The 27,661-nt window shown below is 41.0% G+C and overlaps 3 protein-coding genes across 3 annotated transcripts; 1 reads left to right on the top strand and 2 right to left on the bottom strand.

The window, feature by feature from the left end:
* Positions 1-12,197: 12,197 nt before the first annotated feature.
* LOC146653581 (histone H3.3A) lies at positions 12,198-14,759 on the bottom strand. Its single transcript, XM_085380916.1, has 4 exons — positions 14,604-14,759; positions 13,533-13,676; positions 13,182-13,335; positions 12,198-12,463 (listed from the first exon to the last, which is right to left on the bottom strand). The coding sequence occupies exons 2-4, from the start codon at positions 13,658-13,660 to the stop codon at positions 12,335-12,337; spliced, it is 411 nt and encodes a 136-aa protein (XP_085237042.1). The 5' UTR covers positions 13,661-13,676; positions 14,604-14,759; the 3' UTR covers positions 12,198-12,334.
* Positions 14,760-15,958: 1,199 nt separating this feature from the next.
* Positions 15,959-18,670, bottom strand: LOC146653580 (histone H3.3A). Its single transcript, XM_085380915.1, has 4 exons — positions 18,517-18,670; positions 17,314-17,457; positions 16,984-17,131; positions 15,959-16,874 (listed from the first exon to the last, which is right to left on the bottom strand). The coding sequence occupies exons 2-4, from the start codon at positions 17,439-17,441 to the stop codon at positions 16,740-16,742; spliced, it is 411 nt and encodes a 136-aa protein (XP_085237041.1). The 5' UTR covers positions 17,442-17,457; positions 18,517-18,670; the 3' UTR covers positions 15,959-16,739.
* Positions 18,671-19,207: 537 nt separating this feature from the next.
* On the top strand, positions 19,208-27,344 carry nop53 (NOP53 ribosome biogenesis factor). The gene is made up of 12 exons (XM_085380914.1): positions 19,208-19,437; positions 19,943-20,019; positions 20,139-20,244; positions 21,891-22,093; positions 23,360-23,415; positions 23,887-23,982; positions 24,271-24,372; positions 24,486-24,653; positions 25,675-25,850; positions 26,392-26,458; positions 26,837-26,913; positions 27,025-27,344. The coding sequence occupies exons 1-12, from the start codon at positions 19,232-19,234 to the stop codon at positions 27,083-27,085; spliced, it is 1,395 nt and encodes a 464-aa protein (XP_085237040.1). The 5' UTR covers positions 19,208-19,231; the 3' UTR covers positions 27,086-27,344.
* Positions 27,345-27,661: the final 317 nt, after the last annotated feature.

Genomic DNA, 27,661 nt, shown 5'->3' with positions numbered 1-27,661 from the left:
CCAGAGTACCCGGACAGAATCCACACAAACATCAGAGAACATGCAGACTCCACACAGAAAGGCCTGTGAGACCAAAGTGCTATCTCCTACTCCACCTTGCTGCAAGCTGGTGATTCTAAAAAAGGCTAGGTTAGCCCTGTAACAGACTGGTGACGTGTCCAGGGTGTACCCCACCTCTCAACCTATGGCAGGTGGGATAAGTAGGCTCCATCGGTGGAGATTGGATGGATGGATACATTTGAAGCTCAAGGGAAATGTTACTATTTATGGATGACTCATTTCAAAAGGGAGTTTGTGTTTACGTTCTTTTCCCCCGAGTTGTCTTTGAAAACAAATTGAAAGATAATTTTGCATTAACCAAAAGTTTTGTGAGAGTGCCGGACCAGTTAATTTGCAGAAGAAGAATCTTATTATCATAAGTTCTGTGCATAAGTTGCAGCATTTGGCTTGAGACAACACTACTCACGCAATATGCAACATGTAAGGGCTCAGGAGGTAGAGCAGTTGAGCTATTAATCACAAGGTTGGTGCTTCAGTCTCTGGCTTCCTCAGTCTGCGTGTCTCAGTGTCCCTGGGTAAGATATCTAACCCCAAGTTGCTCGTCCATGGATTCTTCAGAGAATGAATGTTTGTGAATGTTAGACAAGAAAAAGAGAAAAAAAAGTAGAGAAAACGTGCTTGTATGAACGGGTGAATGGAGCATGTTGTATAAAGCACGTTGGGTGCTCAGATAGAGTAGCAAAATGCTACATAAGCATAAGAACCAATCCATTTAAGTTTGTTAAAGTTATTCACCATGAAGTTTTTATACAGACATAATTTTTGTAGCTTTCCCAATGTATGTACAAGACTTATATCCAAATCCAATTTATTTATATAGCAAATTTAAAAACAGAAAGTTTGCCCAAAGTGCTGTACAGAAACAAAAGGGTAAAACACAAGATAAAAACACTGACACTCACATAAACACATAATAATACACATAATAAACATATCAACTCACACCAGTCTGAAAGCTGTCGAAAAATGGTGTGTTTTCAAAAGCGACTTAAAAACAAGAAATGAAGATGCCTGTCTAATATTTAAAGGCAGCGTATTCCAGAGTTTGGGGGCCAAAATTGAAAAGGCTCGTTCTCCTCTACATTTTAGCCTAGATTTTGGGACAACCAACGGGAGCTGGTCAGCTGATCTAAGGGTCCACGAAGGAATATAAGGCTGAAGTAACTCAGAAAGGTATGGGGGAGCAAGACCATTAAAGGATTTATAAACCAGCGTTAGACCTTTGAAATTAATTGAACAGGAAGCCAATGAAAAGAGGACAGGATAGGAGTTACATGTTCATGCCTGTGGGTACCAGTCAAGAGGCGGGCAGCATGATCCTTGGCTGACTCCAACATACAGTGCATTACAGTAGTAGTAGAGTTGAAATAAAGGCATGTATTACCTTCTCCATGCCACGTCTTGACAAAACTGGCTTCAGCTTTGCTATTTGCCTCAACTGGAAAAAGCTTTTTTGCAACACAGAACTAATATGTTTGTTCAATTTAAAATCCGAGTCCATAATGACTCCCAAATTTGCCACGTGCTGTTTGATATAAGACCCTAGCCAACCACAATTCCCAAGCGGGTTGCATGAAATATTATTAGGTCTAAATACAATCACCTCCGTTTTACTCTCATTGAAACTCAAAAAGTTCAGAGCCATCCAAGCTTTGTCATCTTCAAGGCAGTTCAAAAGGATTTGGATGGAGCCTGGGCCATTTGGTGCTAAAGGCAAATAAATTTGGCAGTCGTCTGTGTAGCAGTGAAAGGATATTTTGTGTTTTGTAAAAATAGACCCCAAAGAGAGCAGGTATATTGAAAAAAGAAGAGGGCCAAGGATTGAGCCCTGGGGTACCCCACAAGAAAGAGGGGCTGAAGTGGACTCAAAATTTTCAACATTAACACTAAACGTTCTGCCACTCAAATATGAACGAAGCCAATCCAGTGCTGCATCTTTGATGCCAACCAGGTGTTCCAAACAGGAGATAAGAATACTATAGTCAACAGTATCAAACGCTGCAGTAAGATCTAAAAGCACAAGGATCACAACACTTCCACAATCATTAGCTAAAAAGATATTGTTAAAAAGTGCTGTTTCAGTGGAGTGTAAATGTTTAAAACCAGACTGAAAAACATCCATGATACCATTAGTATCTAAAAACGTATTCACTTGGGTAAAAACGATTTTTTTCCAATATTTTTGAAAGGAATGAAAGTTTTGAAATGGGCCTAAAATTTGAGGAAACTAAAGGGTGAAGGCCAGGTTTTTTTAATAAAGGGTTTACAATTGCATTACAATTGATACATTTGTATCAAACCTTGCCCGTCGTGTTTATTGAGACTTTGGATGTATACAAAACTGTGAGTCAATTGCTTTCAAAAAGTTTTGTGCTTTTGTTGTAATACCTGTACTGATTTCCGAAACCCTGCCTCTAACATATGCCCGTGATGCAGCAATAATGAAAAAGAGTGAAACTAATACTGAAAGTAAATGAAATTAAAAACAAAAATTCAAAATGGAAATAAAATTAATTAGAAAATACAAAACTATATTCAATCATGTTAGGGTTGGTTAGAGATATAGATATAGTAAATATAATCACATGTAGATTTAAGCAATATTGGCAAAAGTATAGTCAGTGTTAGATGCTATGTGCTTTTGGTAATTGCAGTTAAACATTATTGTTATTACAAAAAAACATTATAAAAAACAGCATCTGTCTCATGCTAGTGTTAACATAATAATTGCATGTAGGTGAAAATCTAAACTGGAACCAATCTCTTCACTGTAACAAATTCCAGCTTCACTTACAGATGTGCTTGGCCTTTACACGTGGCTCAAACACGTATCAGTTATCAGTATTTTATTACCTACAGTTGTTCTCATTTTCAGTGTTTCTACTTTGACCACTACATATGCTGTATTTTCTGTGGATTACACTGGTAATCATCACTCGTCACTGCCCTCTGTGTCTGATAGCATCCAGTGTTGCCTGACATCACTCCACCACATTTATGTTACCTGTGTTTTCTTACTTCAGTATGAACACTTCTTTAATATCCTGGAATACTTTACACATGTTTTACCTTCATGGAGCTGCATCAGAGCATTTTACATGTCACAGGACCAAAAGTCCTGCTTTTTAGCCTAAAACCCCACTCCATGTTTTTGTCCCCCCTCGCCTTCCCGTGCTTCCTCCTCTGTCTTTGTCTCAGTTTTCTCCCCCTCACTCGTCATCTGTAGGCCATCTGATCCCCCCCATAAACAACGACTACCTACCCATTTCTCCTCCTTCACTTTCAGTAATTCCAGCGTTGCCTCTCTCGTTTGCTCGCTCGCTCACGTAGCTCGCCCTAATCCAGCTCTGACCTCAATCCCGTGATGTAATGGATCATGTGACGCAGGGAGAATGGGAGAGAGGAATAGAAAAGAGGAGAGCGAGAGAGGAACAGGGGACGTAAAGTGGGGAAACATGGCCTAATCCCCAACGCTGGAGCTGCAGACCAATCACAAACTTGTGGCGTGGGAGCGGGAGGGGTGGGGGTCAGGGGTGCCTCCATTAAGTTACAAAATGTGAGTCAGACACACACATAAGCACACACCAACAACACACACTCCTTCTGGAAACAACAAGTCAACATGTTTGTTCCGACTCTGTGACTCGGTGGCTATTTACATGTCAGTGTGTCTGCCAAAAAAACACATCAACAGCCAGGGTGTTTGTGACGGGTGAGCAGCCTCACACTCACACAAATATTTACTGTGTGTCACTGTGACGAGATGAAGAATTCATCAAGAAACGGCATCTATTCATTGCCAAATCATGGGCATCGAGCCTGCAGTCTGTGCCGTGCAAACACGCAAAGGCTTAAAAGATCGTTTTTGACTGTACATGGCTCATAGAATCGACGCAATATTTGTCTTTGTCCTGCTGTAACCATCAATTATTTTGTTCTTAAGTAGTTAAAAGCAAAGAAAGTCACTATATTCTCGGGGGAAACTGCTTGCTATCCATGTTTCTGTTTCACTGCCCATGCACACGTCCTGCAGTTGTATTTAATTTGGAAAAACAGACACAACATGAGGAGGAAATATAAGGATAGGGAGAGACTGACCAGTCAGTCACAAAACTGCAGTTCTTAACTGTTCAACGAAGGGCGCTGTAGAGAGGCTGCCGAGCATTTCCCATGTGTCTGCAGACTGTATGTTCTCCCTCCCTCCTCGCCTGCTTCTGGTAGCAGTGTGACTAGAGAAGCACATGGCCTAAGCGATGCAAGCCAGCACAGACACACACATGTACACAGGGACACACTGGTGCTGCACAGTAACATGAACAGGGATGTAAAATGTGTCTCTACTCATTTACTTACTCGTTTCACTTGAGTGATTGATCTTAACTTTGCTGTGTTATATGAGCAGGGTTTAGTGCTGCCTGCAGGTTCTCCCTGTGACTGTGTGGGCTTTTTTTTATGTTATCCAGAGACACATGCATGCTGGGTTAATTGATCATTCTTAGCTAGCCATGAGCGTGTAAGTCTTTCTGGTTAACAGTAGTCTTCCCTCAATGAAAGAAAGCCTTTTTCAAAGCTTTGTGTTGATCTTTAAGATCTTTCACTCACAAGAAAACATGCACAACTTTATTATTTCTTCTGAAATAATTGTAAGAGCAATTCACCATATTAATATCATATTGTATAAAAATAAGACTGGAAACAATTGATCAAGAAAAGAACTGGTCAAGAAGGTTTTTACTGAGGCCGTAAATCAAGTGAGGAGAAGGGCAATTCTTCTCATAGGCTTCAATGCAATCTGACTTCCTTTTGCAATAAGAAATGTCACCCCCTGCTGGCCATCAGTAAGAATGCATTTTTAAGGCACCCCCTTTTTAAGGCATCACTTTTCCCTTTTTGTTTTCCAGACAAAGGGATTTTTTATAGACAGTCAGCAGGTTACCTAATTTTAACCTATATACCTTTATCATTCTAATGTAACAGCATTTTAGAAAACATCTCCCACCCCATGCAGGAGACTCTAACAGGACTGAGCAGCTCCTTCAGTGGCTGCGGCACCCACGATGTGGGACGTGGAGAGATTTCGCAGGTCTTTCCTCCCCACTGCTGGCAGACTCCACAACAAAGACTTCAACTGATCAAACACACACACATCCACACATGTGCAATAGCAATAACACTAAGTGCAATACTCTTTCTGGCATCGTTGTATCATACTCATATCGTATATAGCATTTGTATTCTATTTTATTTGATTGTATATAGTATTTTATTTTATTGTTATTATATTCTATTGTGTGCAGTATCTTATGGATATATTATTCCAGTGTTTTTTCTCTAATTTTTCTATGCAACTTTGCACTGTCCACTGCTGTAACAAAACAAATTTCCCACGTGTGGGACTAATAAAGGTTATCTTATCTTTTCTCTGACCACATATATACTGACCAGTGGAATCGCACTTCAGCATTAAGTGGATTAAAAAGCTACATGAAAACCATCACTTGCGCTAACCCCACATGTAGTCCTTAGCATTCAGCTATTTTTTCTTTTGTTCTTATGTCCCCCTCATTGTCCACACACAGTGTGTACAAACAGCTACAGTCTTTATTAAACAGCATGTGTGGGACTCCACTGAACCCTGCTGTGCTGCTAGCTGACAACCAGCTTGTGTTAACAGGAGACCACAGTTAATCCCTCAGAGCAATTCCCAACTCCATCCACCCCAGCCCCCCACAACCTCCAGTTCCTCATCACCCCCACTTACTAGTCTCTTTGTGGTGCACTAGTACATTACAGTAATCTCTGTGGTCCACTCTTGTAGTCTTAACCCATTCACCGCCCTCCCACAGTGACTACATCCCCAAATGCTGCAACCATACAATAAAAAAAACAAAACAACAAAAAACAAAAAACCCAATGTTACGTCCATCTTCTGCCAGACATCCCAGCTGGACTTCACAGGACAAGTGAGGTTAAACCCACTTCAGTCTCAGTTTGATTTCACCTACTTATTGTGAGGTTAGGGGCATGGGTGGATGCCAGAACAGGCTACTATCGCTACTATCCACTCAATTTGACCTCCAAGAGCATTTTTGGTGTAGTCACCTGAAAAATACTATGTCCCTCTTTGAGGTACTGCCCATCCAAGAAGCTTGTGCTCTAGTTTTGGTTAATCTGTCGTCACTTAGAAGCATGATTGTGCCTGGTATCTTTACAGTTTGTGAATGCAGCTTGCTAACCAATCTGGCTAGCATTTCAGGGCTAACCAATTAATTTTTCCAAGGTGCCACATGAGACTGTTGTTGAGGGTCACACCAATAAGCTTATAAAGAGATCAAATGAATACAGATCAAAACTGAGTTCACCTTATTGGTGTGGCCCTCCACAACAGTCACAGTTTATCATGTGACCCCTTGGGAAAATAAACTGCCTAGCTTCTTAGCTTAACTTAGCATACTACACTCTCATCCAAGTAAGGTCTCATCTGGCTCCTTTACAGCACATTGAGGCCCAATTGAACACTTTAAATATAACCCAATAAAAACTGTGATTATAATTGTTTGGATAATGATGGGGACATGCTACATATGTTAGGTGAATTTGAACGCACACATGACCCGTCTTAAAACTGCATTACAAGGATGTAAGTTGGACATGCGATAACACAATCAATTAGAAATAATAAAGAATAAGATGGATTTATGTCCTGTTATAAGGTAGCTTTTTAATTCTCTCTCTGAAACGCGGTGGCGTCTGTATGAGAACAACCTGCTCGTTTCTATTCATGTGTTGTGGATGTTGGATTGAGAGCAAGGACCTCAGGAAGAACAGCTAAGGCTGATGCTAGTGGGGATCCTTATTAAACAAAGAAACAAAGAAACAAATGACATCAGACTTTTCACCTTCACCTTCACGTCTGACAAATTTTAATGCTTTAGAGTTTAGATTTTAGAGATTGATCCATTTGAACTGTTTCAACTGGTTTAAACAGTGGAGATGCCTGTTTGCATAGAGTTTTATGCCAGTTTTGGCCCCCACTCGTTCCCCCCCACCATATACATCTGTCCCTCTTCCTTCTTCTCCTTCTGTCCTATGTATACACCCCCTCCTCCCCCAGATAAGACACACAAACACACACACATACGCACTGTACCAGTTCTGTCCTAATCTGGGGTCGACCCCTCAACTTGCCCCCTTCTCCCCCAACACACACACACACACACACACACACACACACACACACACACACACACACACACACACACACACACACACACACTCATCTCTCTCTCTCTTCCTCAACATCTACCCACTTCCCTCATTTGCCCACTCCTCCCCCCTCCACTCCTCCCAATCCCAGCACTGTGTTAATCTGCTGCTGGTCTGACGGTCAGCACTTTGAGCAGCAGACAGACAGATTGGCTGTAATCCCCTGAGTGCCACAGATGGAGCGCCACTACGCAGACCTTGGGGAAGGTGAATGCACAGTTGTGTACAAATACACACACATATACACACTGAAACACGCACATAGACAAAAGCATGAAATAGAAAGAAGAATAACTAGGATCATACCTCTTTAATGTGTTGACATGCAGAGTCCATTATATGTTGAGCTATTAGAGCTGTAGTGGTTTCACATGATGCTTCTTTGTTTTAAGAGCAGACTGAATGTTTCTAAAGAGCAAAGAAAAGCTAGAGAGGCTCCAATCAGTGGCAAAAGCTAGACACAAATATTTCACACAGTAATTCCTCGTTACTGCAGCTTATTCAGAACAATAAAGGCCTGGCTCACCTGCTACCACCATGCTACCCTTCAGGTCCAAATCCTGAAAGAGACCATTCTTTTCATATTCTGCCATGAAATCCTGCAACTGACAATTAGTAGGGTGTTCCTTTCATCCAGAGCATGAAATTATTTCATGTATAATTAACTGGGTAAGTGTGTGAAGCCAATTTTCAGTATAATCTGGGAAAATGCGTCCCGTTTGGAACAGGAAACAGACTGGGTTATTGTGCCACCGCGGCAGGATGCTTAAGTCTGATCCTGGTATGGATGTTTCAAATAATCCAATACAAATTTATCTGCTGAGCTGTCATTTTAAAAAAATTTAAATACATGAAGCGAGACAAAGCATATAAAGGTAAATCGTGGGATGTAAAAAATCAGCTTGTCAAACTTATTGATCAGGTGATATTCCCCCCCCCCAATCACCTAACACCCACTGCTATACAGGCTGGGGCACTTTGGTCAGTTTAACTCACGACTGAGGGTGGAATTTAAATGAGAACACGGGGTGTTGGGTGGCATTCAAGGACAAAGGCTCTGACAGTCAAACCCCTGGCTGTTGGAATGTTGGATCTTGGGATATGGCATGTCACATCTCATGTGGGGGAGGAGCCTGGCCTTGCGTATAAGGTTGCGAGACACTGGATAGATATAATAGGGCTCACCTCAAAGCCCAACTTCAGAACTTTGGCTCTGGAACCAGTCTCCTTGAAAGGGACTGGACTTTGTTTCAAACTGGAGTTGCCTGCAGTGAGCAGTGGCAGGCCAGGGTGGCTATTCTTGTATCCCCCCGGCTTGCTATCTGTACGTTCAGATTTTCCATTGTGCACAAGAGGGTTGTGTGTCTGTGCCTTCAGGTCGGGGAACTGGTCCTGACTGTTGTTGGTCACTTCAGAGTGCCCAGATCTGCCTGATCTGAACCTGAATGTTATTCTGTTACTGAACTTGTGCTAATCACAATTTGTCCATAACAAGCACGATGTTCAAGTATAAGGTTGTACATAAAAGCATGAGGTGCAACTTGATGACTGTTTTTGTAATCATTTCGTGACATCTATGATCTCATGTCTTGGACACTTGGATAAAGAGAAGAGCTAATAAATCCTTCGGATGGAAGCTTTGGAACATTGAGTCTAAATAAACAATGCTGCACGGAGCTGTGGCCACAAGGTGGTTGGTGCCAGTCGAGGATGTAACGATGTAGTTTTCATCCTAGGTGTGGAACACTGCAATTTTGTTGGCTTTGTAAGGTGGTGGCTTCAAGCTCGACCACGCAGGAATGAGAATTAGCATCCCCAAGTTAAAATATCTCTGGGTTTTGTTCATGAGTAAGGGAAGATTGGAGCGGGAGATTGATAAGCGGATTGGTGCAGTGTCTGCAGTGATGCAATCTACATCCCTACTCTCACTTGTGGTCATGGGATCTGAGTAGGTTTGGTTATCTGAGTAGGATGCCTCCTGGGGCTCACCTGGGCAAGGTGTTCCAGGCATGTATTACCATGAACAGGCCCCGGGGTAGGTCTACAACACGCTGGACAGTATACATCTCTTGCGTGGCCTGGAAATGCCTTGGTGTTCCCCTAGATGAGCTGAAGGAGGTGTCCAGGAGAGGAGGTCTAGGATTCGCTGTCTTGGCCACCACAACATGGTCCTGGATAAACATCAGAAAATGGAAGCATGGATGGACATAGAAGAAAAGAGAATAATATAAAGGAAAGCTGTGACAATTAGTCGTTGTACGCACTGCAGGTTTTCCTAACCAGGATGGGGTTTTTTTTTTACACTGAAAGGTAGTTCATTTAGTCATTTTAACATTAACTAACAACTTGTTACATTTAGTCTGACTCCACTGGACTGAAAAGGAAAAATGGAAATCCTGTCAGCTGGAGTAGTTGTATGAATGCTGATATCATGGGGAAAAATATATATATGTAAAGACCATGTCTTGTATGAAAGTTATTAAACAAGTATTGACTCAATAAAGTCATGTGAGCTTTTGATTAGAAGTGACATCAGACAGAAAAATGGTGCCCAGAAGCGATCGCTTGTCTGTGGGTATGTGGGTGTACATCCATACATGTTTGTAAGTCTGCACCAATGTACAGTGGTTGGTCAAAACAAAAGGATTAAAGGCTGGTGTTTGATTAGATGTTTGTTTGTCTGTGTGCGTTTCATTGTAATCAGTATAGCTGAAGTCACACAGACATGCAGCGACATGGGCAAATGTGTGTGTTTTATTGTGATGAACATGGCTGAGGGCATGGCTTTATCCCTTTTAATCAAGGGAGTAGAAGGATGAAATGAAACAGTGATGAGGGGAATGATGTCAACCCAGGAAGGGAGTCTCACATCTGTGTGTGTCAGAGAGAGGGGCCTAAAAATATTAAAAGGCAAAGTTTAATGGACAAAAAAAAATAAAATTTAATGTTAGAGCTGAGCTTAAGGTTAACTTAATTTTGGTTAACCACATTAGTGGTAAGAAAGATGGAAAAATATTTTGATTTCATTCATACAATTACAATCATATACATATATTTCTAAATTAAGGCCCATCGTGATTTTAGAAGTAACTAATTTCTTGGTGTAGAGGAGCTATGAGTTCAAGTCACAAACACTGTGTTGTAGCGCCATCTAGTGGTGTCACTGCCATTAATATAATATAAGGAACTTAAGGAAGTCCCAGGTGCTCTCGAACCTGCTGTTTGTGCATCTCATTTAGCTTCAAGTTTTAAAGTTTGGGGTCATATTGAGTCATAAAAACTATTTTATTTTTGTTTCTGATGTGTTGGGAGCAGTTTGTAAGTGTTTGAAAATGAAGAGCCAAAAATATTTAAAGCTTACAGAGCACAAAGTACTCTTCACAATAAACTGGATCCTTACAGCGCCAACTCTAGCTATTTATTCCTGCTACAGAATAAGAAGCTATACAGGTCAGCAACCATTTACATGTAGACTGAACCGAAATGTAAATTCTTAATATATTTTAGACTTCTCTTTTGTAATGCTGCTAAACTGTTGGAAAAGCTTATTGGTAAATGAACAGTGGTCTTTCTTTAACAGGTATAAACAATCCACCTGAGAGCATTTATTTATGCAGCACAGACACAGAGGAGTGTGTGTAACATCCATTTATTACCACCTTATATGACAAATCTGGAAATTACAAACATTGTTTAATTGAAACATTATCTTCAACATTTAAAAAAAGAAACTCAAATAAAGCAAAAAACAAATTTAAGTTAAAAGGGGTGAAAAGTCAACCTGAGAAGCGGTATACAGATGATCAATTGATCCAGAGTGAAGAAAATAAAAGTACAGGGGGGACGTATACAGAAAAAATGACTATTATTAGTCATTCAATGCTGATTCAGAATATCCTTCACATTTTAATCAGTTGTTTTATTTTCTTAAAAAAATCATTTTTACACTTTGAGAACTTTTGGTTTTACAGAATGTTACAAATCTTGATGAGCCTTTGCTATAAAAAGGTCTTGGTATTAAAAAACGTGCCACTGCTAAAAAAGTATCTCTGACACCATTTGAGCTCATAAGCTTTGGTTTTAAATAATTAGAACCCAATTTGAACACAACAAACAGACAGATGAGGTTAAACTCTATAAGAGCGTGTACAAGAGGATCAAACTTTGGTGTCACTGAGAGTCAGTAGCATCACATTTCAGTAGAAAAAAATATTTCAAATCTGCTTTCTGTATTTGTTTTGTTTTGAATCTGTTTCATCCCCCCAACTCTGTGTCAAATAGTTTCAAAAATAAAATAAAACAAACAAAGAAAAAAATCACAACTGTGAGACTTATTTGGAAAGACAAAACCCAACACAATGAATAACAGCAATGAGCCATATGGTAATCATAGAACTACTTCCCCAAGATGCTGATAGACTGTATACAATTTGCTATGGTGATCAGAGCCAACACTCACGCAGACACACAGGACACCAAGTCCAGGCTCAGCTCTCTGGGGCAGAAACAAACTGCTGCTGAGCCGAGGCTGGCAGGACAGGAAGCAGGACGAGAGGACCAGGCAAGTTCTTCTAGCACCCTGCTGCAGAAAGGAGACCAGAGTCCCCCCAGCAGAAAAAAAACAGCCATCCTGTCCTCCTGCTTGTCCCTCCCACGTTTGCATTGTTCTACTCTGTTTCTCTCCTCACTTTATCCATGTTACCCACTCTCTCACAGAGCCTGTTAGAAACAGTGCAAACCAGGATATGTGTTCTTGAGGAGATCTCATCACCAAAGATTTGGTACATGCACAAAAAGAGAGTACCCTAGAAGTCTGCTGCCGAGAGCACTAAGAAAAACACGACTATACACTTTAATTATAATATAATCAGTTTTCCTCTACACACTACTAACACAGGGAGGGAGGGAGGGACGGCGGGTGAGGGGCAGAGGGATGGAGAGGCAGAAAGGTGAAGGAAGGACAGGAAGAGGTGAGAAGGAGAAAGACCAAGAGGGAGAACGAGAGCGTTTAAGCACGCTCTCCGCGGATGCGACGTGCCAGCTGGATGTCTTTGGGCATGATGGTGACACGCTTGGCGTGGATGGCGCACAGATTGGTGTCCTCAAACAGACCCACCAGATAGGCCTCGCTGGCCTCCTGCAGAAAAGAGGAAATGCAACAGTTTTCAGCAGAGCTGAAACAATCACTTCAATGATCACTTGAATTTGGTATATTTATTACACTTTTGGAGTTCATCAGTCATTTTGCAAAAAACAACAACAAAAAAAACAAAAAAAATCTTGAACAAAATTGTGCAGAGATTTAATTTTTTTTAAACTACATACTAGAGATATGTTTGTGTGTGTGTGCACACTGTATAAAGTCTTCAGCACACCTGATATACAATATAGATGTAAATTTTAGGAGTGCAACAGTTTGCAAAATGCACTCTAGCAATGTTGGTTCAAATCACATTTTCAGCACAAAAAAAAGCACAATAACATGCCAATGTTTAAAAAAAAATGCATAAAGTAATGACACCTCTCTCTTGTTGTGTCAACACTGAACACACAGCTTCAAGAACCCTGAGCTTCACATGGTGGCAGGATGATGGATCTGCACAGTGTGAGCACAGAGGCTGCAGGTTCTGACCCTGATTAAATATCAACATATTGTGTGAGTTAACACATCACACACATTTATTCAAACCAGCATAGTGTCTGGCCAGCTTTAGAAACTAACCCTGCGAGCAGTCAGGCTGTTTCAGGTGGAAACAGTCAGGTACAGATACCTCATCCAAAGTCATGTGTGGGCAGAGCTAGCTGAGAATTTTTTCAGAGGGATACTCCTCTTGAAAGCCCCATTTCATACTGACCTGCAGAGCTCCGATGGCTGCGCTCTGGAAACGCAAGTCAGTCTTGAAGTCCTGGGCAATTTCTCTCACCAGACGCTGGAAGGGCAGCTTGCGGATCAGCAGCTCAGTGGACTTCTGATAACGACGGATCTCACGCAGAGCCACAGTACCCGGCCTGAAGTGCAGAGGTGGAAATTAAACTTACTTTAAACTTGGCTTTGACTTGCACTGTGCATATGCAACAATAAACACATTTAGAAGAGGAGAGACATCAGTGATAGCCTGAAGAAAAAACAATAACACAAAACCCTTACAGTAAGCTGAAAAAAACGGAGAGGAGAAGTTTTGCAAGTTAGTTTTTGCCTGCCTTACCTGTAGCGATGGGGCTTCTTGACACCACCAGTGGAAGGGGCGCTCTTGCGAGCAGCCTTAGTGGCCAGCTGCTTACGTGGAGCTTTACCTCCAGTGGACTTACGGGCAGTCTGCTTGGTACGGGCCATGGCTACTACAGATCACCTGAAAAAGAGTGAATAAAAAGGTTGAATTTGGCATTTTATAGGACAATTTTTCAAATGCCTTCTTTTTCTTGCTGAGTAATATGGAGGACAAATACATTAAATGCTTGAAAGGCTCCAATAATTAAAATATGATAACAGGAAAACCTTTTATTGCATTTTGTGTTATTTTCTGTTATTACAGCAACAGCACTGATGTAATGCTACTGCTGTGTCGAATATGCTCAATAATGGCAATTTGAAATTAGGCAATTATTTAATCACAGCTACCGCAGCTTGTAGGTTGCAGCAGACAACTTAGATTTACTCAACTTTTCTAGTAAATAAACACACAAGACATTTCCCGTTGACGACCAGCCAGACATGCGTCAATCAAAGCTGAACGACTACACGATTGGCTGGCAAAGCTAAAACTATTACCATGAGCCAACCAGCGTATGGAAACTAAAATGGGCGGGCTCTCCAGCTACCTTCCACTGTTACTAGGTCCGCCCACCTCGCTCTGATGATGGCGGCGGTTTGATGCGCAAGCGGGATAAAGACCCAGGGCAGAAGAACAAGCGGGTAGCACATAAACAACTTCAATTTTACAACTCTCCGACGCTCCAGCGAATCGGAAAATGAAAAAAACAGAGATAGTACATGTTAAGGAACTCATAGGTGAACACAGGAATGCTGAACGACCCCTAATGGCAGCGTAGAACCGAGCTGAACCGGCGCATAATTTGAACCAGAATATCCGCTCATCTGAGCGGCTGCAAAGAGGACTGCATTTCACCGCCGCTTCGACAGCCGTGTGTGTCTTATTTTCTCACACGACGAAAACACTGCTTTTTCTCCCTCAAACGAGCTTGTGAATTGTAAATAAAACAAACAGAAAAATTCAAAGTTCAGCCACGAACCAGGTGACACATTTCGAGACGCTTACCTAGAGGGAAAGTGAAGAGAAGTGGAGAGAAATGTGTCGCTTGTCTGTATTTTCTTCTTCGTATCCACAATGGGAAGCAGCGTCCAGCGGGAAAATGGCCGCCGCGTCAATCATGCGTCCCACAATGCAACGGCGTTAACAACATTTCTGTGGTTACAGTGACAGGTGCTGCCCGGTATTTGCCAAAAACTTATTGCTCGTATTTAAACTGCTATAAGTAACTTGTTGGCCTATAATATGTGAAACATATGTCAAATGCATCCCTCATGGATGACACAAAGTCATATTGAGCCACAAACAACATTCGTGTAACAAGGTAGAAGCCGCAATCAGTTTTTGGCAGCGACTTTTATAGAACCTTTATTTATGCAGTTAAAAAAAATCTCATTAACATTAAAAATGTCTTTTGTAAGAGTAAGACAGCAGAAATGGCAGCAAATATTACAATAGTTCTGTAAAAATATTGTAAGTGGGGAAAAAGGACCGGATTGGTTATAATGTGAGTACAATAACACAGAGTTATAAAGATACTTGAAAAAACAGATAATCTTTTAATTCTATATATAACCCCTTTGTAAACGCTGTTCACCGAAGTCTATTTACCAACATACGTAAAGATATTACACATAAAAAATACACGGAAACATTGGAAATCACTTTTTGGCACAACACCGGCACTGGGGAGTTAGTTTGACGTTTTCTTTTTAATCGAACATTTCGGGCTTTTAAATGTCGGTAAAGCTAAATGTAGAAAACGGAAGTGCCTGCGCTTCCTTTGAGTGCCTTCTTTATTGTCGAATTAAAGTATTAACATTTGAGTCAAACTGAAAGAGACATTTAAAAGTTGGCTTCATGCAGTGACAGTTCAAAGGTTGTTTTTAAGTGCTTTTTCGCAGCAGTCGGAAAACTACTGTCAAAATGTTTCGTATTCGAAATGCTGTTATTTAGTTTTACAAGGACTAATTTTAAAAAATAAAAATAACTTTGGAGTAGTTCTTCCGACATTTTTAATAGTATTTTCACTAACTATTGCTGTTTTATGAATTTACAATAAAAAAGTAAGTAAAGTTATCCTTGTCCCTGGAGTGAGTTTTTCTCCCCAACCCCTGTTAAAAGGACGTTTTTCCTACCTGCTGTCACCAAGTAATTCCTTATAAATGGTCATCTTTTTTCCTCTATTATTGCAGGGTATTTACCTTACAATATAAAGCACTTTGAAGCAACTGTTATTGTGATTTAGTGCTATATAAATACAACTGAAATTAATCTTACTAGGTTAATTTTTATAAATGAATATGCCAAAAATACAAAGCTGGGGACTTTAAATTGCTTCAAGATAAAAATCACAACTCATCTAAGCACAAGAATCTGTTTATTATGTTTGTATGTGAATTCTGGAGTACAAATATTTTGCTCTTAAAAATGACTGAAACATAAATCAAGAACACAGTAGAAAAAAAAAGGTTACCATATCAACCTGAGAGAGGAACAAAAAGTCATAATATTACCTGGACATGATAACGTGGCTGAAAATTAAAATATGATTAACAAAGGTCTGCTACATATATGCCGCTCATCATCTGTCAAACCATGCAGTGTCATCATAGCACAATGACATTTCCAATTGACAACCAGAATTGATCTTTTGAATTTTGATACATCAAACAGCAACAGTAGAAATACACCATATCGTAAAAAAAAAAAAAAGCAAAAGAAAACTTACTACTTTTACAACAAATTTCTACTTGTTTTTTAAAAAAAAGAAAAGAAAGTCAGAAGACTCATATCAATGTATGTGTCTGTCTGAAGATGAAACTCAACCTTAATGCTAATTTCTATTCCCATGTTCAGATCATACACTATTCTTGGTTCGCAAAAGCATCTTATTCATAGAGGTCACAAGGTATTCCTGTGGCTCACTAATTAGAACTGATGAATGATTTCAAAGTACATGAAGATACCGCTAAGAAAAATCTGCTACCGGTAGCACCAAAGAAGACATGATCACACATTTACGGTTATCACAATCATGATATATATAGAGAACCTCAAACCAAACTACTAAGTATAGAGGAAGGAAAAGGAGAAATGAGTGGCGAAGGGACGAGAGGACAGAGTATAATAAATCAAAATGTTTTAAGCACGCTCTCCGCGGATGCGACGTGCCAGCTGGATGTCTTTTGGCATGATGGTGACACGCTTGGCGTGGATGGCGCACAGATTGGTGTCCTCAAACAGACCCACCAGATAGGCCTCGCTGGCCTCCTGCAGGTGGCAGAAAAATTCAACATTAGAGGCATTTTAGTGAACAGATGACAAATAGCCTGTTTTTTTGTTGTTTTAAAAATGAAATTAATCAGTGAGAGCTACTGACCTGCAGAGCTCCGATGGCTGCGCTCTGGAAACGCAGGTCAGTCTTGAAGTCCTGAGCAATTTCCCTCACCAGACGCTGGAAGGGCAGCTTGCGGATCAGCAGCTCAGTGGACTTCTGATAACGACGGATCTCACGCAGAGCCACAGTACCCGGCCTGAAGTGCAGAGGTGGAAATTAAACTGGCAGTGAGTCAGTCTTATCTTATAGTGAGAATGTGCAACAATACAACGGGGGCCCCTAGTTAAGAAGACTGACTAATGACGGATGCCTGCTCTTTTCATACACATTAGGTTTACATTATACTATAGTTTCCAGGAGAGCTAGGTGACATCTCACCTGTAGCGATGGGGCTTCTTGACACCACCAGTGGAAGGGGCGCTCTTGCGAGCAGCCTTGGTGGCCAGCTGCTTACGTGGAGCTTTACCTCCAGTGGATTTACGGGCAGTCTGCTTGGTACGGGCCATGGCTACTACAGATCACCTGAAGAAAACAAGTAAAAGGCTGCATTAATAAAAACAATAACAACAATAATAATAAATACAGACACTTTTTCCCATATCTATGACAATCTTTTTCGTTACAGCAATAATAAAAATAAAGTGATTGCATATTAATTTAGTTTCATATTTCTTAGATGTTCAACAGACAGGGTTTATTTTTTTTTCTTCCGGAAAGTTCAGAATAAAATATGTGTACAGGCTGTAAAGAATGAAAATTAACTTTCGCATTGTATTTAAAATGATTTGGAAGTTAACAGCAACATGACAGACTCCACTCTTCCACGGGAGCCTGAGTTTTGTTTTGTTTTTTTTAAATACCCGAGGTGGCTTATGCAATGGCTATAAAAAAAAAAAAACAGTAATAGGCAGCATAGGCACCCAATCAAAACTGAGCCCTTTATCAGATAACCCAAACACATCATGGATTAGCGCCTTTGGGGCGGGACGTAATGAACATGCCAACCACTCAGGGCACGGGGTTTCCCAGACAAACCTCGCCCCTTGCGCACTGAACGTGGGTTTGTTCGTTTCTTCATATTGGGCTCTCCGCTTGCTCACAAGTCTAGTGTTTTTCATTCAGAATGAGCTATTTTAAAGGAAAACCAGTCGACCCCGCCCACCCCGGCGGCCTCGTAAGGCAAACTAGCGCACCGAAGATGATGGCTGGCTGGTTGGCTTGAAGAATGTAAACGGGAAGGAAAAATCGTTGTACCAAACGAAGAGGGTGACGATAAAAACGACGGAAGAATATAAAAACCGCGGCGTGAAAGTGGAATACACTTTTTGAGGACGACACTAGACATGTCAGGGGATCGATTGATGATAATTATTGTGTCAGATGACCCCTCACTTTAGGCGCATTTCCGAGTCAAATTCGACCGGATCACAAGTGCTTTTTAGGTCCCTCACTCCCCGAGCAGGCAGATAATAGCTCGAGTGCCCTGCGTTTTCGTCGAAAATAAACGAAAAAACACATAATTTCCAAACTAACTTGACATTAAAAGATAAAGTGGAGTTTTATTCAAATAATGATACTCACCTTTGAAAACTTGGTCAAAGATTGCCGCCTAAAACTGGGAATGTATTCTTGAGACTCTTAAGCGTTGTTCTCGCAATAAAATGAAGGGAGGAAAAAAAGGAAAAAGAACATATGAAAGCAAGAGGAGACACGTTTCCCATGATGCAACTGTGACAAACATATTTCACACATGCTGCAACATGATAAACAACTGCATCATCACCTTCACCAGCAACGTCCCACAACAAGTTTTTCCCCAAGCTGATTTTTGACCTTTTTGTTGGTTAAAGTAATTATTAGAGAAGTGTTTAAACCAAACGCCCATTACAGGAAAAGGGAGACTGAAGCACCATCAGCATTCAAGAGTCATTGCAGAAACAGTGATATTCAGTCTTTCAGCCCTTTAGAGCTATATTTGCTGTTTATTTTATATTATTTCTCAAAATAAAAATGTAAAAGCAGTGTAATTAAACTGTTAATATTATACAAATATAAATATATATATTTTACATTAGAGCCAGTCCTACAATATGGTGAGTTTGTAAAATATATAAACAAATCTCATCTTAATCTTGTAAACAATGCAGTGAAAAGCAGAACTACTTTTTCATTAAGTTAGTTATAAAAGCAGTTTAATAGCGTTTACTCTGCCAGTCCGGCTGGTGGCGCCAAACTGTGGTTCCCGCATACAAAAGAAGAAGAAACGCGCTTCTCCCTCCCCCACTAGTCCTCCAACATGGCGGCTGCCAGGAGATTGAAGCGCGTGGCGATCTCACAGCCAGGTTTTTTAACTTTAAACCCCAAAGTAACCCCTACAGACCTGGTCAGCAGTCGGAGAAAGCGTGTGAACAAGAATAAGAAGAAGAACTGGAACAAATACAGTGACGTACAGGACGTAGAGGAGTTTCTAGAAGACGTCAGGCATCAAGAGAGGACCACGGGGTGAGTTAACATCCAGTGAGACGTGTTGAAAATGTGTATTTTAAGTCTAAAATTAAAAACAGAAATTGTCAACTATTATATCTGATACTAGTATTTCTGCTCACCTTTACCCCTAGGTTTATATTGGGCAGATAAAAATGTGCTGTGTTTACCTTTCAGTTGGTAATAATCATGGTCTCAGAACATATCCGTTTTAAACATTACAAGGATGAAGTTGCTTCTGTCGTGGGACTTTTATTTTGTCACTATCATGGTTTGTAATGACTTGATAGTTTCAAACCTGCTGTCGGCCAAAAATAAACAGACGTGTTGGTTTGTGGTCTTGAAATGTGAGCGTTTACTGTTATTGACTTTGGTGGTTTTTAGTCTGCTTAAAAACCCCTGTGATGGACTTTGTTTTTCTCCACTGTCCACAGCATACATGACACTGTTGAATAATTGTTGTAGTTGAAAATCTGTCTTTTAAATTATACGTATGACATAATGGCATCTTTTTGGATTTCAGGGGTTTGCTGTGTGAGAAATCAGATGACAGTTTGTTCTTTTTGGATGTTGGACAGCCGAAGAAAGTTGAAGAGAAAGGTAAACTTGTTTCCCTGTCATCTAAAGCACTTTATTTCTATCCAATTATTTCTATTATTTTGTTTAAAAAATGCACCTGAACAAGTTGGTAAATCTGAAATTTTGTTTCCTCTGTGAAGAAGCTGCAGAACCAGTCAAGGGGAAGAAGAGGAAAGGGAAATCATCGCGTCCTCTGAGGATAGACCTGATCCTTCAGCATGACTCCCTTGTTGCACCGCCTAAAGAGTCAGTAATCCTAGTCTCTCTGATCCTTGAATCTGTGGTCTTTCAACAGTATTTTTTGGGGGGCATTTTTGCCTTTATTAAGTGGCACAGTAGTGAAGAGTAGACAAGTGTGGGAGCGTCAGGGAAGACACACAGCAAAGGGCCTTGGGACCAAGGTCTGGGCATATAGTCCTACTCACTGAGTGTGACACCCCCCCATCCCCCCTTTGAATCTGTTTTAAATTGTTTGTCTGATTTCCAGTTTTTTGTTTATCACACTTAAATGTTTTAGATCATCAAACAAATGTAAGTATTAGACAAAAATGATGCACGTAAACACGATGCAGATTTTAACTGAAGGTGTTAATTATTAAGGGGGAAAAGAAATTCAAAACCTACATGGTCCTATGTGGAAAAAGTGATTGTCCCCTCCTTTTGTAACATAAATTGGTGTATTGCATCTTTGCAAAGCTGTGTTCAATTTCTCTAGCCACACCCAGGCCTGATTACTGCCACTCCTATTCTCAGTCAAGAAATCATTGAAATAGGACCTGCTTGTGGCGTAGATCAAAAGATCCTTGAAAGACATCATGCCAAGGAAATTCAGGAACAAATGACAAAGTAATTGAGATCTGTCAGTCTGGAAAATTTTATAAAGCCCTTTCTAAAGCTGTGGGACTCCAGCAAACCACGTTGAGAGCCATTATCCACAAATGGCAAAAACATGGAACTCCTTCACAGGAGTGCCTGGTCAGTCAAAATGACTCCAAAAGTGCAGCAATGACTCATCCAAGAGGTCACAAAAAACTCCAGAACAACATCCGAAGAACTGCAGGCCTCACCTGCCTTAGTTACAGTCAGTGTCAATGACTCCACCATAAGAAAGAGACTGGGCAAAAAAGGGCTGTATGGCAGAGTTCCAAGATGAAAACCACTGCTGAGCAAAAGGAACATAAAGGGTGGTCTCAGTTTTGCAAGAAAACATCTTGATCTTCAAGACTTTTGGGAAAATACTCTGTGGACTGACGACTTCACCTGTGAATGGCTTAAGGAAAACAAAAAGACAACTTTAGATTGGCCTAGTCAAAGTCCTGACTGGAACCCGATTGAGATGCTGTGGCATGATCTTAGAAAGGCAATTATGCTCGAAAACCCCCCAGTGTGGCTCAGTTATAAGTGTGCAAAGATGAGCGGGCCAAAATTCCAGTTATCCCAACACTTGATTGCAGTTGTTGCTGCTAAGGGTGACCCAAACAGTTATTAGGTTAAGGAGGCAGTCACTTTTTCACGCGGGACAATGTAGGTTTGGATTTTTTTTCCCCCTTAATAATAAACACCTTCATTTAGAAATTCAGGAGACAATTTGTAGAATATAAACCTATGTTTTAAGAATATTTATTTGGCTTAATGTGGAGGACTGTGTGTGTCCTGTGATGATCTCATCCTTGCGCTCCCAGTATTTCCTTCATGGGAATGTGAAGACAGTTCACAGGAGCTCAGGAGACTGTTATGTGAACAGTGTCCTGGGATCTGAGGATATAAAAACACACCAGGAGAGGAGATTCTGCTCTAACACTTCCATTTCTTTTGCATCCTTTTTCCGCATGTAATCAAATAATCATCTCTTCTGCTTCCTCTTCCACCCCACCCCCCCACCCCCCCACTAGTGTGCTGGCCTACCAGAAGCCAAATGCCAAGAAACTTCGTCGCACTGCCGAGAGAGCGGAGAAGCTGGCAGCCAACGGCGTGGTCCCACGGAGCAAGAAGCGTCTGCTGAATAGAAGCGTTGTCGACAGGACGAGCAAAAAGACAGAAACTGAGGCCAACAACAACCCAGAGAGAGATTTTTATGACATTTGGGGACAAGAGAGTGAGTTTTGTGTGTTCATTTATGTACATCCAATGATGATCCCATCCTTGCGCTCCCAGTATTTCCTTCTTGGGAATGTGAAGACTAACATGGAGCTCAGCTGATTGTTGTGTGAACAGTCGTCTGGGACCTGAGGATGCATCTTATACATATCAGATTATATCTACTGTCTACTCTGAGATTAAAAAACAAAAAACCTTTTGCCTAAGATTTTCTCGCAGTGGTGCAGCCAGTGATGCAGTCACTGACAGTTCTATTTGTTTCATGCTTCTACTCAAATCTACAGCACGAGATCCACCTGACATATTTTGATGGTTCACTGGTTTCTGTAACTTTATAGAAGTTGTTAATGGCTTCAAGGGTAAAGGTGCCAGAGCACTTCATTGATTTTTGATGGATTCAGCAGTGATTTAACACTTTCACATGGCTCTGAGACTCGGGGTTCATGCAGAACTGTGGATATCTGTATCTTGTTTACATTCTGGTAGTTTATATGTGAAGGATAAGCTATAAGCAAGCATGAACCTGAAATGTGTTTGCATGCATTTCTAGGTTTGGGTATAGCTATTGACTAATATTAAGCTGGGTATCCATAGAGCAGGTAGCCATCAGTGATATGGGCACCGTGTGAGTGAATACTCATTTAAAGATTTCTGTGGCACAGAATGTTTGTCCATAACAGCTGATGTGATTAGGGGAACCCAGAGGAGGAAGCTGTAGGTCACAGGTGTCGAACTACAGGCCTTGAGGGCCGGTGTCCTGTAGGTATTAGATGTGTCCTTGACCCAAAACAGCTGATTTAAATGGCTAAATTACCTCAACATGTCTGGAAGTTCTCCAGAAACCTGGTAATGAACTAATCATTTGATTCGGGTGTGTTGACTCAGGGTGAGATTTAAAACCTGCGGGACACCGGCCCTCGAGGCCTGGAGTTCGACACCCCTGTGTAGGTTTTAGTGCTGGCTTGTTTAGAGTTGATTGCAGTATGCCAGTGTTATTGTACATGTATTATGAAGTTCCAGTTTAGGTCAGCCAAAGGAAATGTTCCAGCTGAGGTGGAGGGATACTTTAACATGCTGCTTTGCTGTCTAACAGCTGCTTTCCCTGCAGCTGTGTTGACAACTTGCAAGACTGGCACAGGGGTGTGGTTTGATTTTTCCAATATCTGTTGTTAATTTAGAAAATGTGGAAGTTTTGACACATTTTATTGGAATGCTGTGTATAACCCCCCCCCCCCCCCCCCCCCCCCCCCAATTTCAATTACAGCCAAAGATTTGGGTGAACCCTGGTATCTTCAACAGACGCGCAAGAAACTTGTCAAGGTGAGAATAACAGTTGACTAAGATTAATCATGCTGTCTGAAGTGCTCCAATTATGCTCATTTACACGACCTACTAATTGCCTTATTTTGGGGGGTTAGAATAGGTTCAGCTTGGTGTTAATTTGCATAGATGTGCATGGACCCCATGTATTCACGCTTTCATATAATTACAGAACGTATTAAGGTTGTAGTAGAGGAAGCTGCTCATTCATTCATTGTGTGCAGAGATACTGGTTTGACATCACGGCAGTGTGTTACATGGCAGTGTAGATAAATAATATAACTTGACTACAGCAGTGTGATAAGCGGGTTGGCAGCAGTGTTTTCTGGGGGGGGGGGAACTGTTTGGCACAGGCTGTAACTTTTCAGAACCCTTACGTGTAAGATAGGGGGAGGGCTTTAATTGATTCGAATCAGTGTATAAAAATATATTTGTTTGATTTTGTTGAAGTGTGGTATTTTGATATTTCAGCGTCCAGAGAAGCTGAACGAGAAGCCGTCTGTGCTCCCGGCTGTAGAGGTGATCGCTCCGGGAGGGTCCTACAACCCAGACTTTTTCTCCCACCAGGTAAATTAAAAACCTGCATCTTTGGGTGTAGTTACTGATCCTACATATTGAAATGTAATTGCCGAAAAAGATTAAAGTGTTGCATAACTGTTAATAATTTAATATTAGTGCTCTTTGGTGCAAAAAATAAACATGGTAACTTTTATGTAGGCAAATTTTTGAATGGAAACAGTATTTAGAGCAAGGTGACTTTGAAACTATGGCCCCAGCCTAACAACCACTGACTTAGATTATTATAAAGCTGCAGCTGGTAATTAACAAATGTTCATCTCTCTCTTCTGAATGCAGGAATTGCTCAGGGAAGCCCATGAGGTGGAGTTGAAAAAGAAGAAGGTAGAAGACAAACTAGAGAGACAGCTGGCTTACAACAAAGCAGACACAGCTACAGAGGTACAGCTGACAATTCCTCTAGCTCGCCTTCATCTTTCACTTTGTTTTTGGTGCTGCTGATGAATGTGTCTTTGACTTTTTTCAATTCTATTGTGCGTTATTGCGTTTTTCAGGAGACAATCCTCCGTGAGCAGGTAGAAGGCTTGGTAGAGGAGAGTGAAGAGGAGGAAGAAAAAGATGCTCCAAAAGAGGATGGGGAGGAAGTGGCAGTGGGAGCCATCGCAGTGGCCGACAAGAAGACTGAAAGACAGAGAAAGAGAGAGAAGGCAGAAAAAATGAAGGTACGGATACAAGGTTTAAAACATCCCAAATTACAGTGACCCTGACCCTAAGAAGTCTTCATACATCTGCAAAAAGATTGCACAAAACCCAAAGTGCAGTGATTTTCACAGCACACATTTTGATTTGCCACTGTTGGTAAAGGACGGGTTTGTTAAGGACTGCTTCTTTCCACTTGGGTGGTCCTTCTGTATACATGCTCACTGTCGTGGCTTATTAAGGGCACCTAATGGAGTCACTATTGGGCTGATGAATGTGTGCCTACAGTGAAAAGCCAAAAAGTTCCACTGAAAACTCATTAATTGCATTTTATTGTATTAAGATTTTTCACTGGAGGATACACTGATGTCTGTGTAAGAATATTTAGTTCAGTTAGTGGTGGGTGGGACTTCAATACTCACGGACGCAGCTGGCAATATCTGCTCTCCCTGAAACCATACGGGACCAAGAGTAGAAAAAACTAATGGAAACGGAAGTTTTAAAGTTAGTCTAACAAGCTCACCTCCTATTACCCATATTATCATTCCACTCACATTTTAAACATTTATCTCACTGCCTAAGACTCCAAATTAATCATTTTTATAAAGTATACAATATCTCTTAAACAGTATAACAGTACTTGATATAAACACACCAGTCAGAACAGATGGGTTAGACGTGAGTACATCAGAGGGCAGCTTAGGTTGAGCAATTTGGAGCCAAAGTTAGAGGCAAGGCAGAGATCATTTGGACATGTACAGAGGAGGGACAGTGGATACACTGGACAAAGGATGACCAGAGATTCATGGATTTAATGCAGATGAATATGCAGAGGGGCAGTGTGACAGAGGAGGGCGTGAGAGGCAGGTGATCTGCTGTGGTGACCCCCTAAATAGGCAGCCAAAAGAAGAGTCAGAACAAACAGCTCAAACGTAATCTGATGACTTCAACACTTGTAAATAGTTAACCTGAAATCTGAAGGGGATAAAACATGCGTGTATGTAACACAGTCCACTCATGGCTCTCTTTTGAACCCTAATATAGGAGCAGCAGCGGTTGACAGAGAGGCGACAGACTGAGCAGCAACAGCAGCTCTTCCAGCTTCGCTCCATAAAGACCTCGATCAAACAGCAGGAAGAGACGACCCAGATCAGACAGAAACGACGCAAGGCCAAGGAGGAGGCCCAGAAAGCTCAGCCCAGGCGACTCGGCAAACTCAAGTACAAGCCTAACATGTTTTTTTACACACTCATACTTACGTGCTCCAGAGTTTTAACAACTTTTATACAGTCTGAGGTGCAAAATGGGTTTAAATGACAGGTTTTCTTTTTCTTTTTTTTTAAAGTTTTTATTATTTCGTATGACATACGAAATATTATTTCTTTGTTTCTTTGACAGCTGTTGTTGTGAAATCAAAAAAAAAAAATCTGATTATGACAAGGGAAGTTTGAACACTTAGACTCTTTATTGCTCATCTGGGTTTTCTCCTTCAGTCACAGCTGCTAATGGGGACAGAACTGTAATCCTGTAAAGTTGTACAACAGCTTCAGTGCACTCTAGTAATGGCTGCTATTCCTGATAGCTATGAAATCAAAATATTGTTTTTAACTAAACAAAACTAGCATGACAAGTCACATCACCTCGCCCCAGCTCAATTTTCTGTTGGTAGTGGCCAACATTGTCTCAGCAGGGGTCATTTTTGGCTATAAATAGCCTTTTCTATCCACGTCTTTAATGTTTGCTTTATATATTTCTTCACAGGTTCCAGCCTCAGGACATGGAGGTTCAGTTGAGCGACGAGCTAGCCGGCTCCCTGCGACAACTCAAGGTACTTCAGAAGCACTTTGACCTCCGCGAGCAAGGACACAGTTTATCTGTAATGGGTTTTGGCTAATTTGGCTGCTGTATTATCTTCAGCACTTCTCCACTATTCAAAGCTTTATCCCATTCTCTCATACTGTGCTGACTCGCTTTCCCCACAGGGATCATTAGTTTCATTTGATGTAATTGCTGGTGGAAAATTCCCAGTCCTTCCCTCTTATCTCCCCCAATTATGTCTTTGAATAATACTTAAATCGGTCTTTGTGATGAGAATAGGATTTTATGATGCACGTGGGAATTGCATATCCAGTGAGAGCAGCGTGACATTTGTGTCACATGGCTTTGTTTTGACTATTTCTCTTTGTGTAATGTTGCGACTCCACAGCCAGAGGGCAGCGTGCTCATGGACCGCTTCAAGAGTCTGCAGAAGAGAAACCTTATTGAACCCAGAGAAAGAGCCAAGTAAGGACCTCTGCTTCGCTCTTACATAACATCTCATCAAAGGCCCAGAGTGATGTGTGAATTCATAAGGTGTGTAGTGAATAACATGAGTTTCCACCCTCTCCCTCCTAGGTTCAAGAGAAGACTCAAGGTGAAGTATGTGGAGAAGAGGGCTTTCAAGGAGATTAGTTGATGCCGACCTACACATCACGGGACTGAACGCAAGAAGCTGGGAGACTTTTAAACCACCAGTGCAGAATAATGGAACTGTGTATATACGACATAATGACTGCTGAGGGCCTGCTGGGCCCTTTCAGACTGATGTCACCTGCAGCAGTGATATATAAACTCTGACCAAGAGTGCCGGATATGAGTTTTAATTGTTTCCTGTAGTGCATCTGCCATGCAGTGTTTCTATAATTTCTTTCAGTTAAATACAGATTACTGTATCATTGTGTGTTTGTGTTACATAATGTCATGCCTATCAGGGCACGATCAAAGGGTTTGTAGTAAATGGTCGAGTCCAGCTGTCAGTGTGTCACTACGCTGCTCATACAAGAGTACACTAGGTTAATGAAGGGTTAAACCCTGTTTTGGTAATGGCAATATGTCAGCTCATTGCTTAAGATTATGCCATACTCACACACCTAAACATTTTTCTGTGCTTGTTTGTTTTTATATATTGATTACACAAGTCCATCATAGAAGCTGCTCAAATGAGATTGCATCATTTAGTCTGTTTTCACAAATAGTTAATACACTCTGCTTT

The sequence above is a fragment of the Rhamphochromis longiceps genome, linkage group LG14 (genome assembly GCF_057381845.1).
Source record: "Rhamphochromis longiceps isolate RC_006_pf linkage group LG14, R_longiceps_female_GT1.1, whole genome shotgun sequence".
In the NCBI taxonomy this organism is placed as follows: Eukaryota; Metazoa; Chordata; class Actinopteri; order Cichliformes; family Cichlidae; genus Rhamphochromis; species Rhamphochromis longiceps.
The sequence above is the reverse complement of the archived record's forward strand: the minus strand, read 5'-3'. Positions and strand labels throughout refer to the sequence as shown.